Source organism: Lynx rufus, unplaced genomic scaffold (assembly GCF_022079265.1).
Source record: "Lynx rufus isolate CCGP_SWC_20201006 ecotype Redwood Valley unplaced genomic scaffold, mLynRuf1.p SCAF_4, whole genome shotgun sequence".
Lineage (NCBI taxonomy): Eukaryota > Metazoa > Chordata > Mammalia > Carnivora > Felidae > Lynx > Lynx rufus.
In genome coordinates, this window is record NW_025814856.1 from 24,483,038 (window position 1) to 24,510,250 (window position 27,213).

Below are 27,213 nucleotides of genomic sequence, written 5' to 3' on the forward strand. Positions count from 1 at the left end.
TGACAGCAAATGGCCCCCGATTAGTCGTTTGTAATTATTAAATTCAAACCAGATCTCAAACCTTTTTTGATTTATCTCTTTGCTGGCAAACAGCTTTGGTGGTTTCAGAGGCTTTAATGCCTCCCTTTCATCTGCGCCTTCTTTGGGGAGAGATTAGCAAAAGGATTTTGTGTTCTTGTCCTTGCCCTTAGCTGGAGCTTGACTTGCTAAACTCACGTTTGGGCAGGGAACGGATCCACATTCTGTTTTGCTCCTGTCTGAAGCTGCAGGCGTGAGTGAGAGAGGGACCCCCTCCTCCATTTTTAATACACTCCTGGGAGTTCCTCCTATTTTTAAAACACCCTTCTCCAACATCCAGCAACCTGATCCTGTTTTCTAGACTCTTCAATGTGCTCATGGGGTAGCAAACCTGGAAATCCTGGTGTTCTCTGAGCTACTAGTGAAGAAACCATAACTAACATGAAATGTAATTTTATGTTCAGATGCCATTAACTATGGCCTGAAACAGATGCCATTAACTATGGCATTTGAAAATGCTAAGTTGGCACTGAAGTCAGACTTGGTGGCTTCACACCCAAGTTATGACTTGGATTTGTTGTAGAACCTTAAGCACATCATTTCACCTATTCAAACCTCAGTTTCCTCATCTATAAAATGGGAATACAAAAGTTATCATGAGAGTTAACTAGATCAATGTGGGTAAAGGGCTTAGCACAATGCCTGGCACACAGTAGCTACTCAACTATCAGCGAAATAGTAGCAGAAGCAACTATAGCAGTAACAGCAAGTGAGAGCAGGTGCCAGAGGAAACAAACCATAGAGAAAATACTTAAAATGTATAAAAGTCTACCCACTAACCTGACTTTGGAAAACTAGGAAAAGCCCTGATTGTTGATTTTGGCCATGGAACACCTGGCCTTTAGGCTGTTTGGAAGCAGAGATGAAATCGTCCTGGCCAAGGAAAGGTCCTTCTCTCCCACGGGAAGGAAATCATGTCCAACCGGACAAACGGGAGGAGGGGAGAGCCAGCCAGCATGTCAGTGCCACCACCAGCCCTGCTAACCAACTGGCAGCCAGAGTCACTGTCATTCCTCAAGCATAGACCACTTTTCCCTCCAAAAACACTCAAGGCCAGAGGAGCAGGAAAGAAGACAGGAAACGTGGTCTACTCAGGGTAGAGAGCTGGTGAGTATATTTTCCAGAGAGATTATCCTAGAAAAACTTCATTATGGGCATCAATTTAACTTGGGAGAAGGAGGTGTTATTCACAAAGATTTTCAACAATAGGATGTGACAGGAAGCACAAAATTGAATTAACCAGAGTGCTTTTTCCTTGGCCTTCTAATAATTACTATAATTATTTTGTGTATATTTTTACTGGCTCTCAGGTGCACTGACTTGGACTAATCACAGTCCTTTGTTCATAACACATTACAATCGCTGATGCTTCCCTGGCCCTCTTTTATGTGTTCATTCATTTACTTTTAACAGCATAATGAACTCTCATTTATTAAAATTCTTTGCATATGCAACGGTTTGAAGCCCTTATCAACAAAAAAGTTATTTGTATGGTTTAGGGAATGTCTAAACAATTGCTTAATTTCTAGATAATTACTCTATGTAACCAATCAACTTAGATAATCCAACTGCACAATTCAGAGTCAAACGTGTTTGTGGTCCACAGTAATACTGGGAACCTGATTTTACAAGGAGAGTTCTCAGATCTTTACTCATTTTGTGTTCCTGCCTTTTCCTATCTAGAAAGACCCCGGTGCTGGTGATGCCTTATCAGCCACAGCACCCCATGCATTCCTAAGTAGGTCCCTAAATGCTAACAGGCAGGCATTTAACCATAGGGAGAGCAAGGCTTCCTTTGGTTCCCTGGTGTCTGGACCATCTACTCCTGGAGGCACCTTGCCACACAAAGCAGAGGTGAATACTGGCTGCACCTGCTGAGACGCATTGTAAATCCTGACAACTCATCAAGACAGTCCTTTAAATAGAGAAAAGGTTCCCTGGCAGAACCATTAGGTACTGGCTATCAGATTAGAACTCACAACTTGAGTTGCTAAAGTTTAGGGTTTTTTATGGCATATTCTGGCCGCTCTTCCTTTTCATTCCTCCTTCCCTTTGCTGGGTTTATAATGACAACCGTCTATTAAGAATCCACTGTAGGGGCGCCTGGGTGGCGCAGTCGGCTAAGCGTCCGACTTCAGCCAGGTCACGATCTCGCGGTCCGTGAGTTCGAGCCCCGCGTCAGGCTCTGGGCTGATGGCTCAGAGCCTGGAGCCTGTTTCCGATTCTGTGTCTCCCTCTCTCTCTGCCCCTCCCCCGTTCATGCTCTGTCTCTCTCTGTCCCCAAAAAAATAAATAAACGTTGAAAAAAAAAAAAAAGAATTCACTGCAGGACACCTGGGTGGCTCAGTCGGTTAAGTGTCTGACTTCAGCTCAGGTCCTGATCTTGCGGTTTGTGAGTCTGGGTCCCGTGTTGGACTCTGTGCTGACAGCTCAGAGCCTGGAGCCTGCTTCAGATTCTGTGTCTCCCTCTCTCTCTGCTCCTCCCCCACTCATGCTCTGTCTCTGTGTCTCAAAAATAAATAAAAACATTAAAAAATTTTTAAAAAAGGATCCACTGCATGCTGGGTACTTTCCACATGTGACATCCAATCTTTATAGCTGTATACACACACAAAAATAATTACACCTGAGGAAACTGAGACTTAAAGAGTTTAAATGGCTCATTGAGGGTGCTCTGTAAATGCACAAAACAAAAAAAATTTATGTCAGATCTGGCTGTGTAGCCAGTCCTTCTGGTCCACATCCCTAGGCAATCACTATTCCCTTACGTAACTGGGCTTTCTACTGGCCAGAAATGCTAGGGATTTAATGCCATCAGGAGCAGCCCTCAACCTGTGATGTACTGGAGTTAGTAGGCAAAATAGCCCAGCTTCCTACAGTTTGTGGGGACAACTCTGAGATGTGGTCTCAATCTTGACCGTACACTGGAACCACCAAGGGAGTTTAAAAAACTCTCACGCCTGGCTCCCATTATCCAGGGATTCTGAACATCAGGAGTTTCAAAAGCTCCCCAGGTGATTCTAATGTGCAGCAAAGTTTGAGAACCACTGTCCTATGTAGTGTCCCAGCAGTCCCCAGCAGGATTGAAACCCAGCTGCCCACAGAGCTAACCTGTTCATGATTACGTCCTGTATCAGCTTCCTTCCCTTCCCTGTCTCTTCCCTGTATCGTCAGCAGTGCTTCTGGGGATTATTTCCCAAATAAACCACTTGCACTTGTATTTGGGTCTGTTTCTGTGGGACTGACCCAAAGATAAGCTGAATATAGCCCGGTGTCTCTAACACTGGAAGTGTACTAGGAGGCAGGTGAAGCCACAGAATAAACACAGTCCATCAACTTGACTTTGCAGGAAGCCATGCCAGCCATTATTTGTATGTTTCAACAAGAACGGAATGTCAATTTACATGAGATTTTAAAGATAAGTCTGGGAAGAAATTTAAAATCAAGTGACCTTCACATTGATCTTCCCTTGTACAAGACACACAAAGGGCTGAGTCTGCTTCCTCTCTGATCAGAGGTTGGGAAGTGTCCAGAAGTCAGAGAGAGTCACAGCTCCTCCTTCTCCTGACTTCATGGTCCACCCACAGTTCTCCTCTGGCAAAAGGTCCTGGTAAGACTCTATCAGGGACCTGCCTTCATTTGATTACAAATTAGAGACGAAACTGCTTTAAGTATAAGCCCGTACAGCTAACAAGGACAACCCCAATGTTACTTTTTTTTTTTTTTTTTTTGTATCTCTATTCACCAGGTGAAGTTCGTTCTTGCATGGAGAGATTAGACCTGCAGATTTTATTTTTTTTTTAAATTTTTTTTCAACGTTTTTTATTTATTTTTGGGACAGAGAGAGACAGAGCATGTACGGGGGAGGGGCAGAGAGAGAGGGAGACACAGAATCGGAAGCAGGCTCCAGGCTCCGAGCCATCAGCCCAGAGCCTGACGCGGGGCTCGAACTCACGGACCGCGAGATCGTGACCTGGCTGAAGTCGGACGCTTAACCGACTGCGCCACCCAGGCGCCCCTAGACCTGCAGATTTTAAATTAAGGTGAGAAACAACAACACAAATAGGCATTTAATTACAGTCTTAGAATGGAAGCCTGGTTTGATTCTTGGTCTCCATGATTGGTGGGAACACTGGAGACTTATAATCAGGAGCCTTAGAAGTGTGGAGGCAGGTGTCAAAATCATTTAACCTGTCCTTATATACTGCAGGCAAAAGTGTGAGCTTATATAAGTGAACTTTCTGGAAGATGCTCTGATAATACCAATAAAATGACCAATAGGAACAACCGTGGGGAAACCATGGATATACTTTGACCAAGACCTATGCAGAAGGGTGTTTACTGTAGCACTGTTTATAATAGCAAGACACTGGAAACAAAATGTCCACCAAAACAGACTGGCTAAGTAAAACTAGTCTCTCCATATAATGAGACATACCATGCTATTAGAAAGAATAGTGTAGAGCCACCCAGTGTATGGAAAGACCTCCAGGATATATTGAGTTACCAAAATAATAATAATAGAATAATAATAATAAACAGTATGCGCAGACTGTTTCCTGCTATGTCAAATTCTTAAAATTAAAGGAGAAAAAGTACAAAGGCGCCTGGGTGGCTCAGTCGGTTAAACATCCAACTCTTGATTTCAGCTCAAGTCATGATCTCACAGTTCATGGGATAAAGCTGCACACCAGGCTCTGTGCTGACCGTGTGGGGCCTGCTTGGGATTCTCTCTCTCTCCCTCTCTCTCTGTCCTTCCCCCACTCATGCTCACTCTCTCTCTCAAAATAAATAAACATTAAAAAAAGAAAACAGAAAAAGTACATACTCTCATATACATACATACACCCTGATATATGTATTAAGTTTTTCCTGTAAGGAAGCACATGAAACTGGGGACAAGCCTAGGGTAGGAAGAAGATTATCGCTTTTTATTTGGTGCTTTCTTGTACTTATGTACCCTAAGCATATATATATGTCATTTTATTAATGCCATTATAGATTATCTGGGTACTGGAACAACTGTCCTTTTGTTTGGTGGTGGCTATTTCCTTTATGTGTCTCTGTACTAAAAAGAAAGATGATATATCTAAAACCATTTTTTTTTTTTAAATTTTTTTTTTCAACGTTTATTTATTTCTGGGACAGAGAGAGACAGAGCATGAACGGGGGAGGGGCAGAGAGAGAGGGAGACACAGAATCGGAAACAGGCTCCAGGCTCCGAGCCATCAGCCCAGAGCCTGACGCGGGGCTCGAACTCACGGACCGCGAGATCGTGACCTGGCTGAAGTCGGACGCTTAACCGACTGCGCCACCCAGGCGCCCCTAAAACCATTTTTTTTAAAAACAGATACATGCAGGTAGGTTGGACTTGGAGGCATCAGAACAAATTCATGGTTATACACACACATTTGTGTTTTTCCCTACCTCTATCTACTGAGAGGTATAAAAGCAGTGGCACCCTAGGAGCTATAAACACACCCAGGGCCCAGATCTTATTTTTAAACTGCCATTATCCACTAAAAGGACCCAGGGCTCCTTGGAGAAAAAGCTAATTCCAGGGCTAGGGCAGGGAAAATACAAGATGATCCTGGTAATCTTTTTGTATAAAGAAGTAATGAGGGGTGCCTGGGTGGCTCAGTCTAAGTGTCTGACTCTTGATTTCAGTTCAGGTCATGATCTCATGGTTCGTGGTTTCGAGCCCCACATCAGGCTCTGCACTGAATGTGTGGAGCCTGCTTGGGATTCTCTCTCTCCCTCTCTCTGTGCCCCTCTTCTGCTCACTCTCTCTCTGTGTCTCAAAATAAATGAACTTAAAAAAAAATAAAAGAAGAGGGGCACCTGGGTGGCTCAGTCTGTTAAGTGTCCAACTTCAGCTCAGGTCATGATCTTGGGGTCCATGGGTTCGAGCTCCACATTTGGCTCTGTGCTGACAGCTCAGAGCTTGGAGCCTGCTTCAGATTCTGTGTCTCCCTCTCTCTGCTCCTCCCCTGCTCGCACTCTGTCTCTCTTTCTCTCTCTCAAACGTAAAAATAAACATTAAGAAAATAAAAAAAGAAATAAAAGAAGAAAATGTATAGTTTTTAAAAAATAATTTAAAAAAAAAGAAGTAATGAAATGTTCTAAGAACAAGGGATAGAATCACCAGCTTATAGGGCTCTCCCCAGCCACATCTGAGACAATGAGTATCAAATGAATGATAGTTAGCAATGGACCAGAACTCACCGAAAAAACTAGGAATCCATGAACCCCTGCTGACATAAACAATTGAATGAATAAATGGCGGAGAAGGGAAATCTTTTCTGTTAGAACACTAACAAATAAACAGAGATGGGATGATGGAGTTTAGCATCAATAGATGCTAAAACTAAGTAGGTTAACATTTCATGACAAATAGGACTGCCATAGTTTTGATTTACTTGTTACTTAAAAAGGGAAAGACCATAACTTTACAATGGAGAAACTTACAAGATGCCACCTGAACTAAGTAATCAAAGCTAATGTCACCAATACTGATATAAAAACTGATATCCCGAATCCTCTGATATGACACACTGAGAAAAACACCGTATCAGTCCTGTAAATATTCCTATGAAAAATGCGCAGCCTAAAAAAAGTATTCTCCCATCACTCTAGATATTTTTTAAATGTGTAATCTGAATCTAAACACATGAAGAAATATTTAATAAACCCACATTGAGGGAAACCATACAACATAAGTGGCCTCTACTCTTTAAAACTCTCAAAATCAAGAAATACCAAGAAATCCCGGGGAACTGTTCTAGATTAAAGGAGGCTAAAGAATACATGACAATAAATGCAATGCATGACCCTGAACTGGATTCCAGACCAGGAAAAAAATAGCTATAAAACACTGTAACAGTTGGCAAATTTTAAAAATGAATAAATGATAGGAATGCAAGCTGGTGCAGCCACTCTGGAAAACAGCATGGAGATTCCTCAAAAAACTAAAAATAGAACTACCCTATGACCCAGAATTGCACTACTAGGCGTTTATCCACGAGATACAGGTATGCTGTTTCGAAGGAACACATGCACCCCCATGTTTATAGCAGCACTTTCAACAATAGCCAAAGTATGGAAGGAACCCAAATGTCCATCGAGGGATGAATGGATAAAGAAGATATGGTATATATGTGTGTATACACACACACACACACACACACACACACACACACAATGGAGTATTACTTGGGAATCAAAAAGAATGAAATCTTGCCATTTGCAACTATGTGGATGGAACTGGAGGGTATTATGCTGAGTGAAATTAGTCAGTCAGAAGAAAGACAAAAATCATATGACTTCACTCATCTGACGACTTTAAGAGACAAAACAGATGAACATAAGGGAAGGGAAACAAAAATAATATAAAAATGGAGGGGGACAAAACAGAAGAGACTCATAAATACAGAGAACATAACTGAGGGTTATGGGAGGGGGGGATGGGCTAAATGGCTAAGAAGCACTAAGGAATCTACTCCTGAAATCATTACTGCACTATATGCTAATTTGGATGTAAATTAAAAAAATAAAAATAAAAAGCATTTAAAAAAATGAATGAATCAGTTAACATATTCTGTCAATATTAAATTTCCTGCTTTTGATAATTATATGGTATGTGAGGATGCTCTTGTTCTTACACTGAAGTATTCAAGGCCCAAGGGACATAATATCTGTAACTCATTCTCAAATAGGAAGGGAAAAATAATTCATATTTATAGGTTATATAAATGTTTACTATATATGTGTGTGTGTGTGTGTGTGTGTGTGTGTATTCTCCACTATTTATATATGGTGTATACATATATATAGTATATACTACATACACATACATATACATATACATACATATATACATATATATATATATACATATATATATACACAGAGATACACAGAGACAGAGAGACAAAGAGAGACAGAGAAATAAAGCAAGTGTAAATAACAATTGTAAATAAACAATGAATCTGGGTAAAGTATCTTACTCTAGACACCCAACTTTTCTCTAAGTTTGAAATTACATTACAGTTGCCAAAAACAAAACAAAATAAATTCACAAATAACGTACACACTCCTCCCCTCCCCAAGCAAAATACGTGCCATGTCCATTTGTTCCTCTTTGGGGCATCAGATATCCATGCACTGCCCAACTCCAGTGGGGATCAGGCCCTCTGGGCTCAGCTCTGCAGTATCTGTTAACCTTTGGTGTCCGAGGGCCTAGAGCTCCTACAGGTGCAGAGTCCATCCAGGCACTCCAGCAGAACTTGCTTGGGTTTTAGCTGGGATATAATTTCTTAGGCCCGAGAAGAATATAATTTAAGAATTACTTAATCAAGAGTAGCTCTCTTCCTTTTTTTTTTTTAAATTTTTTTTAACGTTTATTTATTTTTGAGACAGAGAGAGACAGAGCATGAACAGGGGAGGGTCAGAGAGAGAGAGGGAGACACAGAATCCGAAACAGGCTCCAGGCTCCGAGCTGTCAGCGCAGAGCCCGACGTGGGGCTTGAACTCACGAACCGCGAGATCATGACCTGAGCCGAAGTCGGACGCTTACCCAACTGAGCCACCCAGGAGCCCCAAGAGTAGCTCTCTTCCAAACAAACTGGAATCTTTCACAAGAAGACGTTTATCCTTAAATTTTTCAGTAGGAAAGAAACAACTGTGAGGAAAATAACTGTGTAATAGTTATTATCCTTTCCCTGCAAATAAGGTATTTGAATACGCTAACAACCTCTCTTAACGATAGCTCCTCTGATTGGTGTCTCAGGAGGCGACTGGAGCCTCAGGAGAAGCCACAGACAGTCCATGTGGCAAAGACTTCTCATCCAGTCCACCTAGAGTTCATTAGCTCCAGTTTTCAGAGGAGTCTTGACCAACTTGAGAATAATGCTCTTGGCAAAAGCCTGCAGAAAAGCCATCATGACAATAATGTGAAAGTGAGCCACCACTTCTGATGGGATATCTGGAAAGATGTCAACTGTGATTAGAAGGACATTTTCCTTCTGCAGCTGTCTCTGAAAGTGGAGGAGGACCTCATCACAATGCCAAATTACGTGAGGCGGGCAAACACCAGGGACACGTAGGTGTCTTCAGAGCACCCCTCCTTCATGGCACAATCATGTCCTGTCAAGTTTTGAGTAAAAAAGCAAAAGCTGTGGTGAGCCACAAATGGGCTGCAGGGAGGGGGGGAAGTACTCTGTGCTAAATTTTCTAATCCTGAATTTTTGCTTCAAAGCCTATCTCAATCACTTTTATCCTGAAGTCTGAAACCAACGTCTGGATTTTGCAAAATCAAAGCATATTTATCCAGCATTTAATCTATTTCCCAGGAAATCGGTGTTTTACTAAGAACAGAATTCTTTCACGCCCAGAACTTCCCTGGACATTTCTAAGTCCTAACCCAGCACACAGAAAAGGCTCAACAAATGTTTGTGGACGGATACATGTGAACAAATGAACACACTTGCCCACAAAAAGGCAAATATAAAGCTGTAGAATTAAAAATTTTTTTCTTTGTTTTCATTTTTTTGGAGGGGAGGAGGAAGGGCAGAAAGAGAGAGACAGAATCTTAAGCAGGCTCCACGCTCAGTGCAGAGCCCAACACAGGGCCTGATCCTACAACCCTGGGATCATGACCTGAGCCGAAATCAAGAGTCAGACACGTAACCAACTGAACCACCCAGGTGCCCCCAAAGCTGTAGAATTTCTCTTCAGGAAAACTAAACACCAAGAAGTGCCATCCATAAAATTTCATTTTTGATCCTCGGGCCCACGGTATTCCTGAATTTTGACAATAAAAACCCAGGAACGACAAGAGACTCACATAAAAGAATTTCACCAAATGGGTTCATTCAGTCAACAAATATTTTGTTGAGCACATATTATGTGCGAGGTACTATGCAAGCTAGATACATGCTTAACAAAAGAGATACAAGTCCCTGCCCTCAGAAACAATAGGTCTAACTGGGGACAGAGAGTCGAGTAGGGGACAGAGACAATAAACCAGTAAGCAAACAAACGGGCTAGTTTTAGTGTACTAAGAGTTATGAAGAAAGTAAACCAGGGTAATATGAAAATCTGTGAAAGGGGGTAGAGGCAGAGACTCTAGAAAGAGAAGTCAATGAGGCTTCTTGGAGGACATCTGAGAAGAAACGTAAGCAGAATGTGGATGGGTGAGAAGGAAGAGTTTCTAAACGCCTCTCACCATTAAAGGTTCAAGTTCTTTCCTCTCACATATTCCCAACACAGTCCCTGATGCTTGTTCTAATTGGCCGGTGCCCATGCACATGTGGTGCTCCCATACCTGATGCCAGAACCCATTCATGTGATTTTTTACATGGAAAATCATCATGTCTGATTAATAAGGATGATATCTCTGGGGTGCCTAGGTGGCTCAGTCGGTTAAGTGTCTGGCTCTTAATTTTGGCTCAGGTCATGATCTCACTCTTTATGAGTTCGAGCTCTGCATTGGGCTCTGTGCTACTAGCATAGAGACTACTTGGGATTCTGTCTCTCTCTCTCTCTCTCTCTCTCTCTCTCTTTGTCTCCCTCTCTCCCTCCCTCAAAATAGATAAATCAACTTTAAAAGAAAAATAAGGATGAGATCTGTATTAGGGCAATTTTCCTCAGTTTATTTGAAAAGAAAATGGGGGTGAAAAATTTTATTCTTCTTCGTGTTATTTTCAGCCATAAAAAATGTCCTGAATTTCTACAGACTTGTTAGTTCCTCTAAAACTCTGTGTAAAGTCAGGTCTTGGCCCACCTCCCACCTCCAGCCCTCATTCTCTCTGCTCTGGGCTCCAGCCTCCTGTAATCTCAGTTCCTCTTCCTCCAAGCTCCCTCATGCCTGGAGTCCTCTCCCCTCCTCCCTTTCTTGCAGTGACCTGCTCATCTTTCAAATGCCAGCCCTGACAAGGGAAGTATTCCAAGATGGTTCTAAACCAGATCAAATCTCCCAGTTATATCCTCTCAGCATCATGTGTTTCTTCTTTGTTGTACTAACCCATCAAAATGTCGCCATTTACTTGTGTGATTCCTTGATTCATATCTGATTCCTCCCTCAGAGCTGAGGTCAATGAGTGCAGAAACCAGATCAAGTTTCACCCACTGCAGCACCTCTAGCACCTTCCACTATGAGGGTAGAGTTTAATGCTATGCTGTCACCATCTTGAAATTCTTAGAAACTTATTAACAAGGGCCCTGCATTTTCATTCTTCTCTGGACCTCACAAATTATGTAGCCAGTCCTGAGAAAGAAAGAATGTATAGGGACTCTTCCGTGATTGGTACTCATTCTGAGGCCACCTTCTGGTTCTGAGGCCACCATCCCTAAAAATCCAAAGCAAGTTTGATGTCCAAGCATCTATCCATTCAAATATCACACAAATATTTATTAGGCAACTCTATTTGCCCACAGAGTCGAGCCCTTCTGAGCACAGAGCCCTGTCTATGAAGCTGGCCCTACTCCTGCCTTCCTCTTGGAGGTCCCGATCCCATGTTACTTACAGATGCTTCTGACTCTTCTGATATATCCTGGGGTATATGCCACCCTGGACTTGACCACTGTCTGGAACAGTCTAGGTTTCATGGGACAGGACCTCCCTGGCATGGGCCCAACCCTGAGGACAAGAAATTCTGTCCCCATTAGAACTTCAGTTCTGCCTTCTTGGCCTGCCTTTTGGTTCAGGCCCACACAGAATCTCTATCATGCAGAAGCACCTTTTTAATCTCCCTAATTTTGAAATCCTGGTTCTCCTCAGGATGTTGTAAAAAGCCTTGCCAGAAAATGGCTCCCTGAGTTTGGCAACACTGCCTGCTGTGTTTCAGCAGGCTTATCTGTGATGCATCTGTAAGTGTTTACTTGAGTGGCCACAGACCCACAGTGTTGTTCTACTCACTGGATGTCTCCCACTGAAAAACAACTGATAAATGCCACACAGTGAATTAAATTTACAGGCAAATTCAGGAGTGCCAAGTCTGTTAGAAAATTATAATACCATCTTGACAGAGGGATAGCAAAAGTGGAGACCGATGTTATTCATCAGAACAGAGTGTCACCAATATGTTAAGGAGAATGCTAGAGAGAGTTGAACACTAAGCATTTCAATAGATTTTTGAATTCAAAGAAAGAAAAGTGATATGTTGACTTATACCATTTGGATATCTACTGAGGCTAGTATTTCCCAAAGGATAGGTCTGGTGCAACAGTGGTTTGTAAGATCATGTTAGGCAGAATGTTTACCAGCTGTCTTAGTTTGTGTTGCACCCAAAGCAGATCCGAGGCTAAAGATTCAGGTATAAGCTTTTTACATGGGAGGCAATCCCCCAAGAACTGTAGGGAGTGGGGACGTGAGACAGGGAAAGGGGGAAGCCATTTAAAGGGTGTGGAGCCAGCGGGTTACGGTTCCAACCATGGGCAGCCAGAGTTCAACCCACTGAGGACGGAAAGACCGTGTAGGACATACCTCATAATTTTCCACTGAGGGATGAGGTGGGGCAAGTATTCCATCCACTAACTCCTGCCTCTCTTTGACAGAGAAGGGATCCTCAGGATGTTAACTTCCCTGGCTGGAAATCCCCTCAAGTAGAAGGGCACAGGAAGTCACAGGTGGGTACAGGGGACTCTGCAGGTGATAAGAGCCGGGGCACTGGGAGAGTCTGCTTTACCCAGATCCAATCACATAATAAGAAAGTCATTATGTTTTCAGTTCACTGTCCAGTTTGAATCCATCAAAGAGAAAGGCTGAGCTTGGGTTACCTCACCTTAGATGCCCACCTAATCCTTACCAACCTCGGTCTTTCTCTTCTGGGTTCAGAGGCTCAGGTAACAGCACCTAGCTAGAATTTAGTTACATTGTTTTGTGCATATTTATTTGTCTTAATAGTTCCATTCTATTTAATGCAAGCATACTGGTTTTCACAATAATATAAACTTTTTTTTGAGGGGGGTATGAAGCACACACATGCATGCATGAGCTGGGAAGGAGCAGAGAGAAAAGAGAGAGAGAACCCCAAGCAGGTTCCATGCCCAGCATGGAGCCTGAGGGACACAGGGCTCAATCCCACAACCATGAGATCATGACCTGAGCTGAAATCAAGAGTCAGACGCTTAACAAACTGAGCCACCCAGGTGCCTCTAAACTTTCCATCAAAAATAGAAGAGAAAAAAACTGTTGTTTTGTAGAAAATTACTAAGTATTTTTCAGTGTTAAGGGCTAAGGTAAAAGGTGATCCACAAAGGTTTAGCAAACACTTTCTTTGTGGAAAATCCCCCTTGTAATTGTCACACAAAGTAACCATCCCTTGTGTTTTGCTCATGACAAGTACAGAAGAGCAACACTGTGATGCCCTCTGCCTGGGATGACTGCAAGGGGACTCCTTTTTCCCTGTGACTTCTGGAGAGGATCTGTAGTCTTCTGTCTGCCCAGTCATGGATTAAAAATGAAATTCATATCTAATAGGTCTAACTTTAGCCACAGGAAATGGGAGTGCTTGGGACCCAAAGGGTTAGCCATACTTTGTTTGAGGATGGACACATTATCTTCACCGAGCCTTCTTCCTTCCCCTTTTTGGGAGGGGAGGGAGTGGAGGCTAAGGTTTGGGGAATAGGCAGGAAGGGAGGACTGCTGGATCTGTTTCCTGGTCTCCTCTGTGGGAGATTTCTCCCCTCTCGGTTGTCAGTCCTGGCACTCAAATTTATGCTACATTTATTAGGACCAAGCAGTGCCCACTTTTGGATGTATTATAAAAGATATTTTGATAATGAAGACCACCCAAATGAGGAATTTAAAAACCCTCTATGTTGCAAACATCCAGACATCTTGACAGCAGATATGAAATGCTTCTATAAAAAAAAAAAACAAACAAAACAAAACAAAAACAAAAACAAAAAACAAAAAAAGTTAAAAGGAAAAGAAAGAAGGAAAGAAAATTTAAACCTAGTTTTTAAAAACCTGTATTTATCAATTTTCTCTGGCTTTATTACAATGTACACAATTTGCAGAAATCTATTTTATCAGAAGGTGCAGATCACAACTGATGGGGATGCATACGTAGTAAATAGAGCAAATGAGGAATAATTTTTACCTGGTTGTTTTCTTTTTTTTTTTTAATGTTTATTTATTTTCAGGGAGACAGACAGAGAGTGAGTGGGAAAGGGGAAGAGAGAGAGGGAGACACAGATTCTGAAGCAGGCTCCAGGCTCTGAGCTGTCAGCACAGAGCCCAACACAGGGCTCCAACTCATGAACCATGAGATCATGACCTGAGCTGAAGCCAGACACTTAACCGACTGAGCCACCCAGACACCCCTATCTGGTGGTTTTCCAGTTTTTTAGGTCATCAAACTAGCTATATGACCTCAGGCATTTCACTTTCCCTCTCTGGATATCAGTTTCATTATCTGTAAAATGAGGGAGTCAGACCAGGTGACTCTGAAGTCTCCTAACATTGTTGGATCTGTGACAACATGTGGCCAAAGAAAATGCTGAGTGGGGAATATTTCTAAAAATAAATAGGAGATTCTCAATTTGCCTCAAAATCATGGATTACAATCCTATCTGTAAAGAATATTTTTGAAACATAAGACCCCAGCATAGCCTAGTGAACTGCACAAAGAAGGTGACCCACAAATTCGTACTGAATGAATGGACAAAGGCACCTTCCCTGAGAGAAGAAAGAAAGGGCAAAAAGGAGAGTGAGCAAGGGAGAGGGGACAGGAGAGAAAAAATAAACACACATAAATAGTCAATGCTGGCTATTCGCAGAAGTTATGTTCTACAAAGTCTCCTTGAACGGGGAGTTAATGAATGCAGGGCTAAGTTTCTGAGAGCCTCTGGTCACAATGTTTTCATCAACCAATCAAGAGATAATCTTGTTTTGGGACACCTGGGTGGCTCAGCTGGTTGAGCGTCCGACTTCAGCTCAGGTCATGACCTCAAGGTTCATGAGTTCGAGACCCGCATCGGGCTCACTGCTGTCAATGTGGAGCCTGCTTCAGATCTTCTGTGCCCTCCTTTCTCTGCCTCTCCCCTGCTCATGCTCTCACCCTCAAAAATGAATAAACATTAAAAAAAAAAAGAAATGACTTACAAAAAAAGACATAATCTTGTTTTATGTGTGTTTCTAATTAAAGACACCTTCTTTAATATATATTGTTGACTCACTAATATTGAACTCACAGCCAAGAGCACTGTAACTTGTGCCTGCAGGGAGCCTACTGAACACATGTATTTTCTCTATAAGGCGCACTGCAGCCATCCTGTGCTTAGACAACACAGCATTGCTACACTCAGGGGCCATGTTAAATAATGAAATGAACAAGTAGCACAAAAATGTGAAAAACACGGTACTAAATAGACCATGAAAAAGACCCTTGTTTACAGCATAAGAGCGAAACAATAAGGCAGGTGTTACCTTGATTGACCTCAGGTGAGAACAGGCGTGTACAGTCATTCAAATTTTTTGCTACTCTATTCACCTCCATGAATGACTGCAAACGTGCTCTGGGTATTGGTTTGGGGGTTACAAACACATTTTAGCAAGTAGGCACATAAAGAATTTCTAAAGGATGAAGACTGACAGTGTGTGTGTGTGTGTGTGTGTGTGTGTGTGTGTGTGTGTGTAGAGAGAGAGAGAGAGAGAGAGAGAGAGAGAGAAGTAAAAAAAGAAATGCATGAAATGAGGAAATGAATGTTTCGCTCGAAAGAGCTTTGGAGTTCACGGTGGGGTCAGGCCCTGCACAGAGTGAGGAGAATAGTGTTACCATGTTGCTGTACCCCTCTCCCCACACCCTTTTTAATCCGAGAGACACAAAGATGCTTCAGGCAGGACTGGCTATATAACTTGCAGAACTCAGAGCAAAATGAAAATGTGGGGCCCCTTGTCCAAAAATAATTCTTTCAGATAAGCTACAGCAGAGTATTAAACTGCACATGTGGCCCTTCTGAATGGAGGAAGGACCCTAAGCACCCAAATAGGTACAGGCAGGAGAAGTAGGTCGTGGCTTCAGGCCCACAGGGAGGCCTGAGTCCGGTGAGGATATGTGGCTGGTTCAAAGAAGGCGCTTTACCCCACACTACACTTCTTTGCCCAAAGCCTCAGATCTTGTCTGAATGTCTCAGGCTGGGCCTTACCCCACACACCAGCCCAGGTCAGGCAGTGCAGAAAAGCCCAATTTCTTTTCCTTCAGTGCAGATCCACCTGGCCCCAAGTTACAGCAAACACCATAAGAGCAAGAAGGGTTGACTGGGTGATTTCTATCTAAAATAAAGAGTAGAGGGGCACCTGGGTGGCTGAGTTGGTTAAGGGCCAACTTTGGCTCAGGTCACCATCTCACGGTCCGTGAGTTTGAGCCCAGCGTCAGGCTCTGTGCTGACAGCTCACAGCCTGGAGCCTAGTTCAGATTCTGTGTCTCCCTCGCTCGTGCTCTGTCTCTCTCACTCTCAAAACTAAATAAACATAATTTTTTTTTAAAATAAAGAGTGGAGGGTCCCCAATTTTTAGCTCCTTCCTTATCCAGAAAACCAGAATACAGAACTTGCCTCTGCATTCACACATCCACACACAGAAATGCGTGTGTTTCTTTGAGGCAAAGACTCTTTCTAAATTCTCTACAATTCAGACTTCAGTAACTTATGCTCCAAGGTGAGGAATGGGGGTAGGAATGACGGTGGGCTTGGGGTTAAAACAATATGCCATTTCACACCCATCAGGCCAGCAAAATTTAAAAATCTGACAACACTAAGGGTTGCAGAAATGGAGACTTACATAAGGTTGGAGGGAGGGTCACGGACTAGAGAATAGTTTGACCGCTTCCAGTCAAGCCAAAGACATGCGTGTCTTACTGGCCAGTGTCCCTCTTTCAGGGAGATACTCCAGAGTAATTCTTGCACGTGCTGGGCACATGACATCCATGCGCATGGATGGTTAGGGTGTTTATAAAAGCAAAGGACTGGAAATAACAGGAATACCTATTAGTGCAGAAGCTGAGGAGAGGACCTGCACCAACATCCCTGTCAGTCAAAACCAATCCATCAAGCAAGCTTCCTCTTTCACACATACCTGCCCAGACCATTTCTCTGCTCTCAGATGTATATCGTGCACATCAGCTCCAGCACCATTAGCTCATGCCTCCTACCTGACTACATTTGTATTCCAGAATCACATGGGGCCTTCATGCTTGCAGACCAGTAATTCTCAGATTTTTTTTTGTTTCAGGACCCCTTTACTTTTAAAAACTATTGAGGGCCCTGAAGAACTTTTGTTTATGTGGGTTATGTCTGTCAATATTTACAGCATTAGAAAATAAAATTAACATATTTTAATGAAAATTAACTATATTTTCAATGTTTATTTATTTTTGAGAGACAGAGACAGAGCGTGAGTGGAGGAGGAGGAGAGAGAGAGAGACAGAGAGAGACACACACACACAGAATCCAAAGCAGGCTCCAGGCTCTGAGCAGTCAGCACACGATGTGGGGCTTGAACTCATGGACTGTGAGATCATGACCTGAGCTGAAGTCGGATGCTTAACCGACTGAACCACCCAAGTGTCCCTAACTATATTTTCAAGAACAAAAACACGGTGAGAAGAGCAGCATTGTTTTATACTTTTACAACTCTTTTACTGTCTGGCTGCATAGGAGACAGCTGATTCACATACCTCCCTCTGCAATCAACCTGCTGTGATGGTTATTTTGGTAGATGCCTATGAAGAAAATCTGTTTTGTAGTGATAACAGTGAATTTCTAGGTCTTGTGGACTCCTAGGGTCCTTGGATCACAATTTGTAAATCACTTTTTCAAGTCACTCTCCACTCTGCCAAAGTTGTCTTACACACAAACACCATCATGTCATTTCTTGCTTCCTTCAAACTGTCAATGGCTGTCTATGGTCCAAACTCTGCTCATAAACTCTTCCCATTTGGCCATTTCAGTGCCTACCCATACTCTATTACTGCTCTATCTTATATACTGAGAACTCTGCCCACCACTGGGTACACACCTGTCCTGCTTGTTCATGTCTCTGAGCCTCGGCCTTCCTCCTGCCATAAGGACTCCTATGCATCTTTTACAAGTCAATCCAAAGGCCACCACCTCCTCTAGGAAGACTTCTGTGATTTACCCTTCTCTTAGAGTTTCCTCTTTGTGTGCCTTATTTTTTTTTTTTTTTTGGAAGAGGTAATTAGAGGTAATTCAAGTGCATGAGATTAAATTCCAAAAAGATACACTTTACAGTGATAAGCAGACCTCTCTCCTACCCAGCTATACCTTTCTCTCCCAGGAGAAAACCACTTTGATAGGCTCCTTCTGACTTCTTCCAGAGCTGCTCTAGACATAAGTAAGCAAATCATTTCTTTTACCCAAATAGTGACATACTATATCTACTGCTATATAGTTGCTTCACACCATATTTTGCACAGCCTTCGATGCCATCAAATAAAAACTGGCCTTGTTTTTTCAATAGTTGCCAATTACATTTTTCAAATGTACCATAACTTTTTTTATCTAGTCCCCCATTGACAGGGTATATGTGTGGTTTCTGATCTTTTGTTGCAGCAAATATCCTTCTACATAAACCAGTCAACACACACAAGAGACACTGTAGCATTAATATCTAGGAATGGAACTGCTGGGCCCAAGGGAATGTATATTTGAAATCTGATAAACATGGCCAAACTGTCCTCCAGAAAAACCATTCTAAGTTACCTTCCCACTGGCCACGCATGAAAGGTCCTGTTAACCTCACCAAACAGTGTTATCCAACTTTTTCATCTCTGTCAATGTGGCAGGTGAAAAATGATATCATGTTCAAGTTTAAGTTAATATTTCTCTAATAAGATCAAATGTCTAGAGTTGTACTGTCCATATATGATAGCCTCTAGGTATATGTGGCTGTTGAGGCTTAATTTTAATTTATTAAAATTGAATAAAATTTAAAACTCAGCTCCTCAGCTGAACTAGCTACATTTTGAGTGTTCCCTAGCCACCGGTGCCTAATGGCCTCTATAGGAGACAGTGAAGATACCATCACCATAAAAAGCTCTTCTGGACAGTCTGCTCTAGACCTGTACTGTCTAATGACTACCATGAGCCACGTGTGGGTACTGAGCACTTGAAATGTGGCTAGTCTGAACTGAGATATGTTCTAAGTAGATAATACACACTGAATTTCGAAGACTCCATATGAAAAAGAGAATGTAAAATATCTTAATTTTCATGTGGATAACATGTTGAAATGCTAATATTTGGATATACTGGGCTAAATAAACTGTTACAATGAATTTCACCTGTTTATTTTTCTCTCTTTCCATGTGACTACTAGGAAATTTTATATTATGCATGTGACTCAAATTCTATTTCCATGGGACAACAATGCTCCAGAGAGCACAGTGCTCTGTTGAGACTTGGATTTTAGCATTTTTCTTTGTAACACAGAAATAAGCGTGTCACTACCGCTATAAAAAGAAAAACAGCTCGGGGAGCCTGGGTGGCTCAGTTGGTTAAGCGTACAACTCTTGATTTCAGCTCAGGTCATGATTTTGGCTCAGGTCATGATCCTGCCATTGTGAGATCAAGCCCCACATTGGGCTCCACACTGGGTGTGCAGCCTGCTTAAGATTCTCTTTCTCCCTCGGTCCCTCACCCACTCATGCTCTCTCTCAGAAAGAAAGAAAGAAAGAAAGAAAGAAAGAAAGAAAGAAAAAAACAAACTCATCAGAATCTCTTCTTCTTCTTCACCCTTCCCCACCCCATGCAGAAAGGGTGGGAACAAAAAAAGAAAGGGTGTGATGGTCCCGATGACGAACCACCAGCCCTGGAACAAACCAGTGCACTTCCCACCTGGGCGGCCACAGACAGGAACCAGTGGCATCGCTGACCCTGAGCAGGGACTGATTTCCTGGTGGCTGTTAAAACAATGCACCAGAGAACAAAGTGCCTTAGAGACTAAGAATAGAAGAATGGCTCCAAATAAGATTTGCAGGACTCTGCAGGAACAACCCTGTACCCACCCTAACCCGCCTTCCACCCTTGATTTGGCCTGGCCCCTTGGCTTGATGAATGTCCCTGTCTCAGCCCCAACCCTCCTGCATTCTCAGCAGTCTGTGCACATAGTTCTGGGTGATGACTGAGGGATGGAGTGGAAAGGGGAGCCCAGGGAAAGCGGGGACAAGGGCTCTGCCCTAAAGAGCTCACACCATAATGGTTTTACAGTGGAGACATGGCATATGTATTTTTGTCATCCGTGTCTTTGACTTTGGATGTGAAAGTCAAGAAAACTCAAGTTTTGCAACATGATCCATAAATCTGATAGATCAGAATGACATTGTTTTCTGACCAGGTACTGAGGGAATAAGACTTAACTGTATCTGAGTATAAGTTACCTGCTTGGAAGAAAACATTAATTTATTATTATTATTATTATTATTATTACTATTATTATTAGCTATGTGCCTTTGAGCAAGTGAACTAAGCTTTCTGGGTCTCAGTATTATCTATAAAATAAAAGGGTTACCAAAGAAAATGAAAACACTAACTGAAAAAGATAGATGTTCATGTCTCTGAACATGTTTATAGCAGCATTACTTACAATAGCCAAGATATGGGAGAAACCAAAGTGTCCATCAACAGATGAAGGGATAAAGAAGATGTAACACACACACACACACACACACACAGGAATATTACTCAGTCATAAAAAAAAGAATGAAATCTTGCCATTTGCAACAACATGGATGGAGCTAGAGAGTATAATGCTAAGTGAAACAAACCAGACAAAGAAAGACAAATACCATATCGTTTCACTTACATGTGGAATCTGAAAAACAAAAACCAACAGACTCTTAAATAGAGAGAACCAACTGATGGTTGCCAGAGGGGAGGTCATTGGGGGGGATAAGCAAAAGAGGTGAAGGGGATCAAGAGGTACAAACTTCCAGCTATAAAATAAGTCACAGAGATGAAAAGCATAGCATAGGGAACATAGTTGATAATATTGTAACGATGTTGTACGGTGACAGATGGTAATGATGATTATCATGCTGAACACTGAGTAATATGTAGAATCGTCAAATCATTACCTTGCATGTCAAGTATACTTCAGTGATAATTTTTTTAATAAAAATAAATAAATAAAATAAAAGGGCTGGATTATATGAGCTTTCCTATCTCATCCAGCCCAAAAGATTTGTGATCCTATGCATATGCAAACAAGATATCACAACACCTTCATCCTTACTGTCTCAGTCACTTCAAAAACACCTTTGTGGGGGTGCCTGCGTGGCTCAGTTAGTTGAGCGTCTGGCTTTTGATTTCAGCTCAGGTCATGATCTCACGGTTTGTATGATCGAACTCCATGTGGGCTCTATGCTGACAGCATGGAGCCTGCTTGGGATTCTCTCTCACCCTCTCTCTCTCTTTGCTCCTCCCCCCACTTCAAAATAAATAAATAAACTTAAAAAAAAATACCCACTCATTGGGCCAGCCATTAAAATGAGCCAGACCCTATGCCTGACACTGGCATACAACTATGGAAAAACCTCTCTTACAATAGATAAAGTTCTTAAGAAGGGAAGGAAAGAGGAGGGGAGGGAATAAGAATGAATACTCACAGCAGAGTTCTTTACTCAGGGCCACCTGCCTGCACAGAAATTTTCACATCTCTGTGCAATTTTCTGAAGAAAATATTAAAAAATGGATGTGACCTCCAAGAAGCAGAGGGCTAGTGATTGATAGAAACTATGATAAGCAGGTACCATGCTAAACTCTTAGTACATGATGGGTGATCGAAGCGTTAGCACCCAAGGCAGTGCACGAAGTGTATGGGAAGGAACACATGAGGGATGCAATCTGGACCTTCCTTGGTGCAAAGCCTACCTCTTTCTCCATATCAGAGATGATCTCTTTGTGCATAAATTCTCCCCACTACTGTGCCTTCACATCCCTCACATCAAAAGTTGATAAGCATTTAACAGGCCAAAATAGTATCCCACTTGTTTGACCTGGGATGACTGTACCAGCCCAACCAGGAATTGGAGGATAGAAGGAGATAACCTTGTATGAAATATTCATCAGTAGTCAGCACTCCAGAGGTATCAGCAGATACTCATTCATTAGGTATTTATTTAGGACCTACCCCATGCCAGGCCTTGGATTAGATGTCCTCATCACCTTTGTCATTTATCATGACTGTACTTATCTTCCCCCAACATGGCAGAATGCTCCACATAAATGCAGGTTGAATGACTAAATAATCATGATCCCTGTAGTGGATTAATTTATTCTTCAGCAAACTTTTATACTCTCTCCTGACCTCCATGGGTTGCTACTGTGACTTGTTCTGGCCAATGGAATAAGGGTGGAAGGGACAGAGTACCAATTCTGAGCCTAGTTTTTCAGGGACATCAAATATTTCTGTTTGCTCCTCTGGGAGCTTCTGACTTCCATCGGGGAAGAATATATGTGTGGATACCTAATGGACCCGTGTGAGGCAGACCGCCCCCATCAACCTGCACGCCTATGAGCATAAGAGCGAATGCTTGCTATTGTTTGCCACTGAGCTGGGGGTAGTTGTTACTTAGCAAAAACTGACTGAGATGGTCTCCTTGACCCACATCCAGAGATTTCAGGCAGAGAGTGTTCTTGGCTTCTCTTCTCGTTAAGGAGGGATTTCAGCAATTGGATTATTTCATCGCTCTCTCTACCCCATTTTCTCTGGGCTGGTGGTGTCCCATTCAAAAAAAGACAGTAGGCACTACAAAGACCCATAGTGTGGGTATCTTGGCACCTGGCACAGAGACAGGCCCAAAGGTGGTTCTCAGGCACTGCCTGGTGAATGAAAAGGTGGGCAGACTATTCATTCTGGTGGGATGAGCACTGTGAACACCAGTAGCAGGCAGCAACCTGGGCCTCGGATGCTCAGAGACACCAAAGTGCAGGAAGTGGACCTGGGGCAGACACCATATCACTTCAGACCACATGCAGTAGACCTAGATGTATTTACTATCATGTGTTTTAAGAAACACATTAGAGCACTGAGTGACTGCAGGACTATTCCTCTTTAGAATGAGCCGAAGTTAAAAAATAACAAATAACAACTGGACAATTTAAAGAGAAACAGTAAGTGAAAAATAATAGTACAAGTAGAATATGGAAATGAGAAAAATTTGACTGAAGTCTAGGAAACACTGACCCAGCTCAAGTCTCATTTTTCTACAGATCACAACTACGATCATAGCTAGCATTTCTGAGCACTGACAAGATGTACTGTTTTAAGGGTTTCACAGGTATTATTTTATAAACTCCTCATATTAACTGAGGCAGATACTGCCATGTATCCATTTCGCAGGTGAGGTGACTGAGGCTCAGAGAGGTAAAGAACTTGCCCAAGGTCAAGCGGCAGTGAGGATTTGAACGCAGATGGTTAATCTCCAGGATCCAGGTTCTTAAAGGAGATGTCTCCATTGAAGAACTTGGTACCCAGTGAGGTTCCTCATTGCCCAAGGTTAACTGCAAAACCTAGACCTTGAACCCCAAACTCCTGACTCCCACCCAGCTCCTAATACTGCTCCATGAGAAGCAAGCACTAATGGCAAGAACACCTGGGGTTTCTGGCTGGGGCTGGGTGGGGTCTGCAAGAAACAAGGGAGAGAGGTGGTAAACACCACAAGGAAGACTTGGAAGGGAAGGGCTGAAGACATAAACAAGGTTGCCAAACAGAGGCAGATGCTCAACAGATGCAGAGGAGCTAGAATATGGACAGAATTATTCAGAAAAAAGAGGGCCGACAGAGCAAGGCTCGGCACACAGGGGCTGCTTCCAGAGCTCTTCCCAAGAGACCCACCCACCCTGGTCAGCATCGGGAACTGGTTTCCCTAAGTGACATCCACATAGTCTATATTTGGGTCCTAAAGTCACCCATTGTTTCTGTCTCGGTGGACACTCGGGGTCACCACCCTGACCTCGCCCTCTCCGAGTCATACCTCTGAGTGTTCTATCAAGAGAGGCCTTTTTAGGATCTGGTTTGAATCAGCTTCCCCTTTCATGACTCCCCTTGGTGTTCTGCGCAAGCTGTAAAAACATGGCTGGAATCAGGGTTTTAAAATGAAGCACTGACTAGGGGTGCTTGGGTGGCTCAGTTGGTTAAGCATCCGACTCTGGATTTCGGCTCAGGTCACGATCTCATGGTTTGTGAGTTCAAGCCCCGCATCAGGCTCTGCACTGACAGTGCAGAGCCTGCTTGGGATTCTCTGTCTCTGTCTCTCTTTCTCTCTCTGCCCATCCCCTGACTGTGCTCTCTCTCTGAATAAATAAACTTAAAAAACATGAAGTATTGACCTTCTGTGGAGTATGCTTCCTTTCCCCCACAAAATCAAACCAGGGTCATGTTCATCTCTGTAGGTAAGATGTTTCACAGCCCTGGTGTTGCCAAGCCTTTACACACTCAGGCTTCATGTCTCTAGTGGCCACCAACATTCTACAGTCAATAAGACCTGGGACATGGATCACATTTGCTGAGTGCTGGCTCTGTGCTAGGCACTGCCATGAGTCATTTCACTTATTCCTCATGACAATCCCATAAAGTAGGCACTATTTATTATCCCCATCTTACAGAACATAAAACAGATTCACATTTGGTAACATGCCTAGGATCACATGGCTAGTAAGAGGCAAAGTTGGGAGGCAAACCTACATCTGTGTGGTCCCAGAACCCATGTCCTTAATCATTACACTCTACCATTTCCCCTCCATTGCAGAACTACTTTGGCCAAATCTCAGAAGATGGATTTATGAGATATCTCCTCTATAATCTCCGTAATTGGATTATGGATTACTAGGTTTCTCCCGTCCCTTTCTCTACACCACATCCGCTTACCAATTGACCCTCCCACACCCAGCCCCAATTCCTCCAGACTCTTTCTCTGGGGACTGTCAGAACCAAGAAATAAAAATTTATTCAGTAATAGTTTCAAGAGCAAAATAAAGGTCAACAGTCACCCAGCCAGTTACATTTTAAGTTCCTGTTGATGTCCTTGGGAAATGTATGTTCAAATGTACTCATTTAACTTCCAAATAGGAGGAATATGAGGATTCTTTTTTACTTTTTGTGGAAGATATTTGCATACCTTAGATTCATGTCAGAACTAAAATGAGTTTAGAGAAATTTCCATTTGACAGGTAGGGAAGCTGAGTCCAGATAAGGTAGTGATTTGTCTAGTTGTCTCTTAGGTAGCCGCTAATTGGATCGTAGCAAACATCCACTAAAAGGGGCTGATTTGCCAAAGGATAAGAAAGCAAAGTGTTACTGAGATGCTGCAGGTGGATGTGGAAAGAGCCCCATAATGGAAATCCTCATGTAGCACCTACTGGCTATGAATGTCATTTTTGGATCCATTCTGCCTAAGCTTGAAGCCCGACCCACTGCTCACCAGCTAGGTGACCTTGAGAAAATTATTTGTCCTCTCTATATATCAGTTTTACCATTCTGAAAATAATAATAGTCGACTGTATAGTGTTGTAGGAATTTTGTGAACTAACATGGGTAAGTGCTTACTAACGTGAAAAGTATCTAATAAATGCCAGTTAATATTGTATTATTTTTATTTATGTTGCATTAACTATCACTAAACTGTCCTAAGTCATTTTAAATGCTCTCAATTTCTGTATCTCAAAGACTCAAAAATGATTCTTTATCAGGTTAGCAAACAGCTGGATGAGTCAGATGGGAAAAGAGAAAAATGACAAAACCACCCAAATCACATGAAAAGATTAAAAATGTATGTCTAGAATAATCATATATGAAAGTTGGAATTAGCACTACAAAAATCAGTCTCAGGATTCCGGTGAGAGAAACAGAAAAAGCAACAGACATTTTCTTTGGAAAACAGGGGTAGCTTATCCAAAGCTAAACACCTACCCACAAACAAAGAACAGGGACAGAGGGAGTAACCCATCAGGCCTCCTAACCACTCTTTAGTCTATCAAAATGTAACATTTCCAGACGTTCCTTTAGATATAACCAAACCAGGCACCAACACTCTTTAATGAGAACACCAGTGAGTCTGAATCTCCCCTGATAATATCTGACTTCATCTTCTCAATGATGAACACATTGAAAATACCGAGACTCACTTTAAGCAAACCTACAAAAAAGTTGTTCCAAACAGAAGGAACTTCCAAAATTGACTTCAGCCATCTTTCAACCCAAAGGAGAAGAGAAAATCTTGGAAATACACTTTAAAAAACTCCCCAAACAAAAAACATCACAGGCCAAATGCATCCTTTCCCCCCCTTTTCCCCTCTTAACTGAAAACACATCTCTTATAAAAATTAAAATACTAGCATCCTGGAACAAAGAGCGAAAGTTACCCCCCACCACACACACACTCTCCTCCAATCACAGATGCTAAAGGAAGCCCTAACAGCTAGGCACTCACTTAACTCACTATCTCCACCAAGCAACCATTTGTGGTCTTAAACACAACCACACAGCTCTTTCCTGATTCACACTAAAGTGACACAGAAGTCCCTCTCCATCATCCCAGGTGCTTTGAACAGCAGCTCCTTGCTCATTTTCTTGGGAGGTAAATGGCATTTTCGCCCTCCCACACCTCAGTTCCTGGCACCACCCAGCCAGGCACGGGTGGGAGTCGGGAGCTGGTCCACCCCTGGCTGGCTCTGCCGCAGGGAGCTTACCTGAGCCCGGACAAAGAAGCAGCACCACACCATGGGGCGCTCCGACCTCATCCACGCAGAGTCCCCCGCCCCTAACTGCAACGGAGCCCAGCAGACGGGATTCTCTGAGCTGAGCAGAGCATGGTTTCCCTGAAGGAACTCCTCCCCGCCACTTGGGCTGCATGACAGGAAGTGACAGGGGGCCATCAGTTAAAAGTGTCAGAAGCTGAGACCACATCAGCCAAAGCTCCCCACCTCCAGCGGTTTCCTCGCCTGCTGCTGCTTTTTCAGAGCACTCTGCCTTCAGGCATTCAGAGGCACACCAGAAATTCAGCGTCTGGCTGGCAATCCCCAGCCCGTAAGAAACAATGCTCACTGGACCCCCACCTAAAGCCATGCTGGGCACTCCCGGCAGCTCTAAAGAAAGAGTTCGCTGCTAGAATC

The 27,213-nt window shown here is 42.8% G+C and overlaps 1 protein-coding gene across 1 annotated transcript in view; it reads right to left on the reverse strand.

The window, feature by feature from the left end:
* The window catches only part of ARHGEF3 (Rho guanine nucleotide exchange factor 3), a 179,742-nt gene extending 152,863 nt beyond the window's left edge, over positions 1 to 26,879 (reverse strand). The window contains exon 1 of the mRNA XM_047094551.1: positions 26,791 to 26,879. Within this exon, the coding sequence (XP_046950507.1) occupies positions 26,791 to 26,841 (51 nt within the window). The 5' untranslated portion in view covers positions 26,842 to 26,879. The remainder of the gene's footprint in view (positions 1 to 26,790) is intronic.
* Between the last annotated feature and the right edge of the window lie 334 nt (positions 26,880 to 27,213).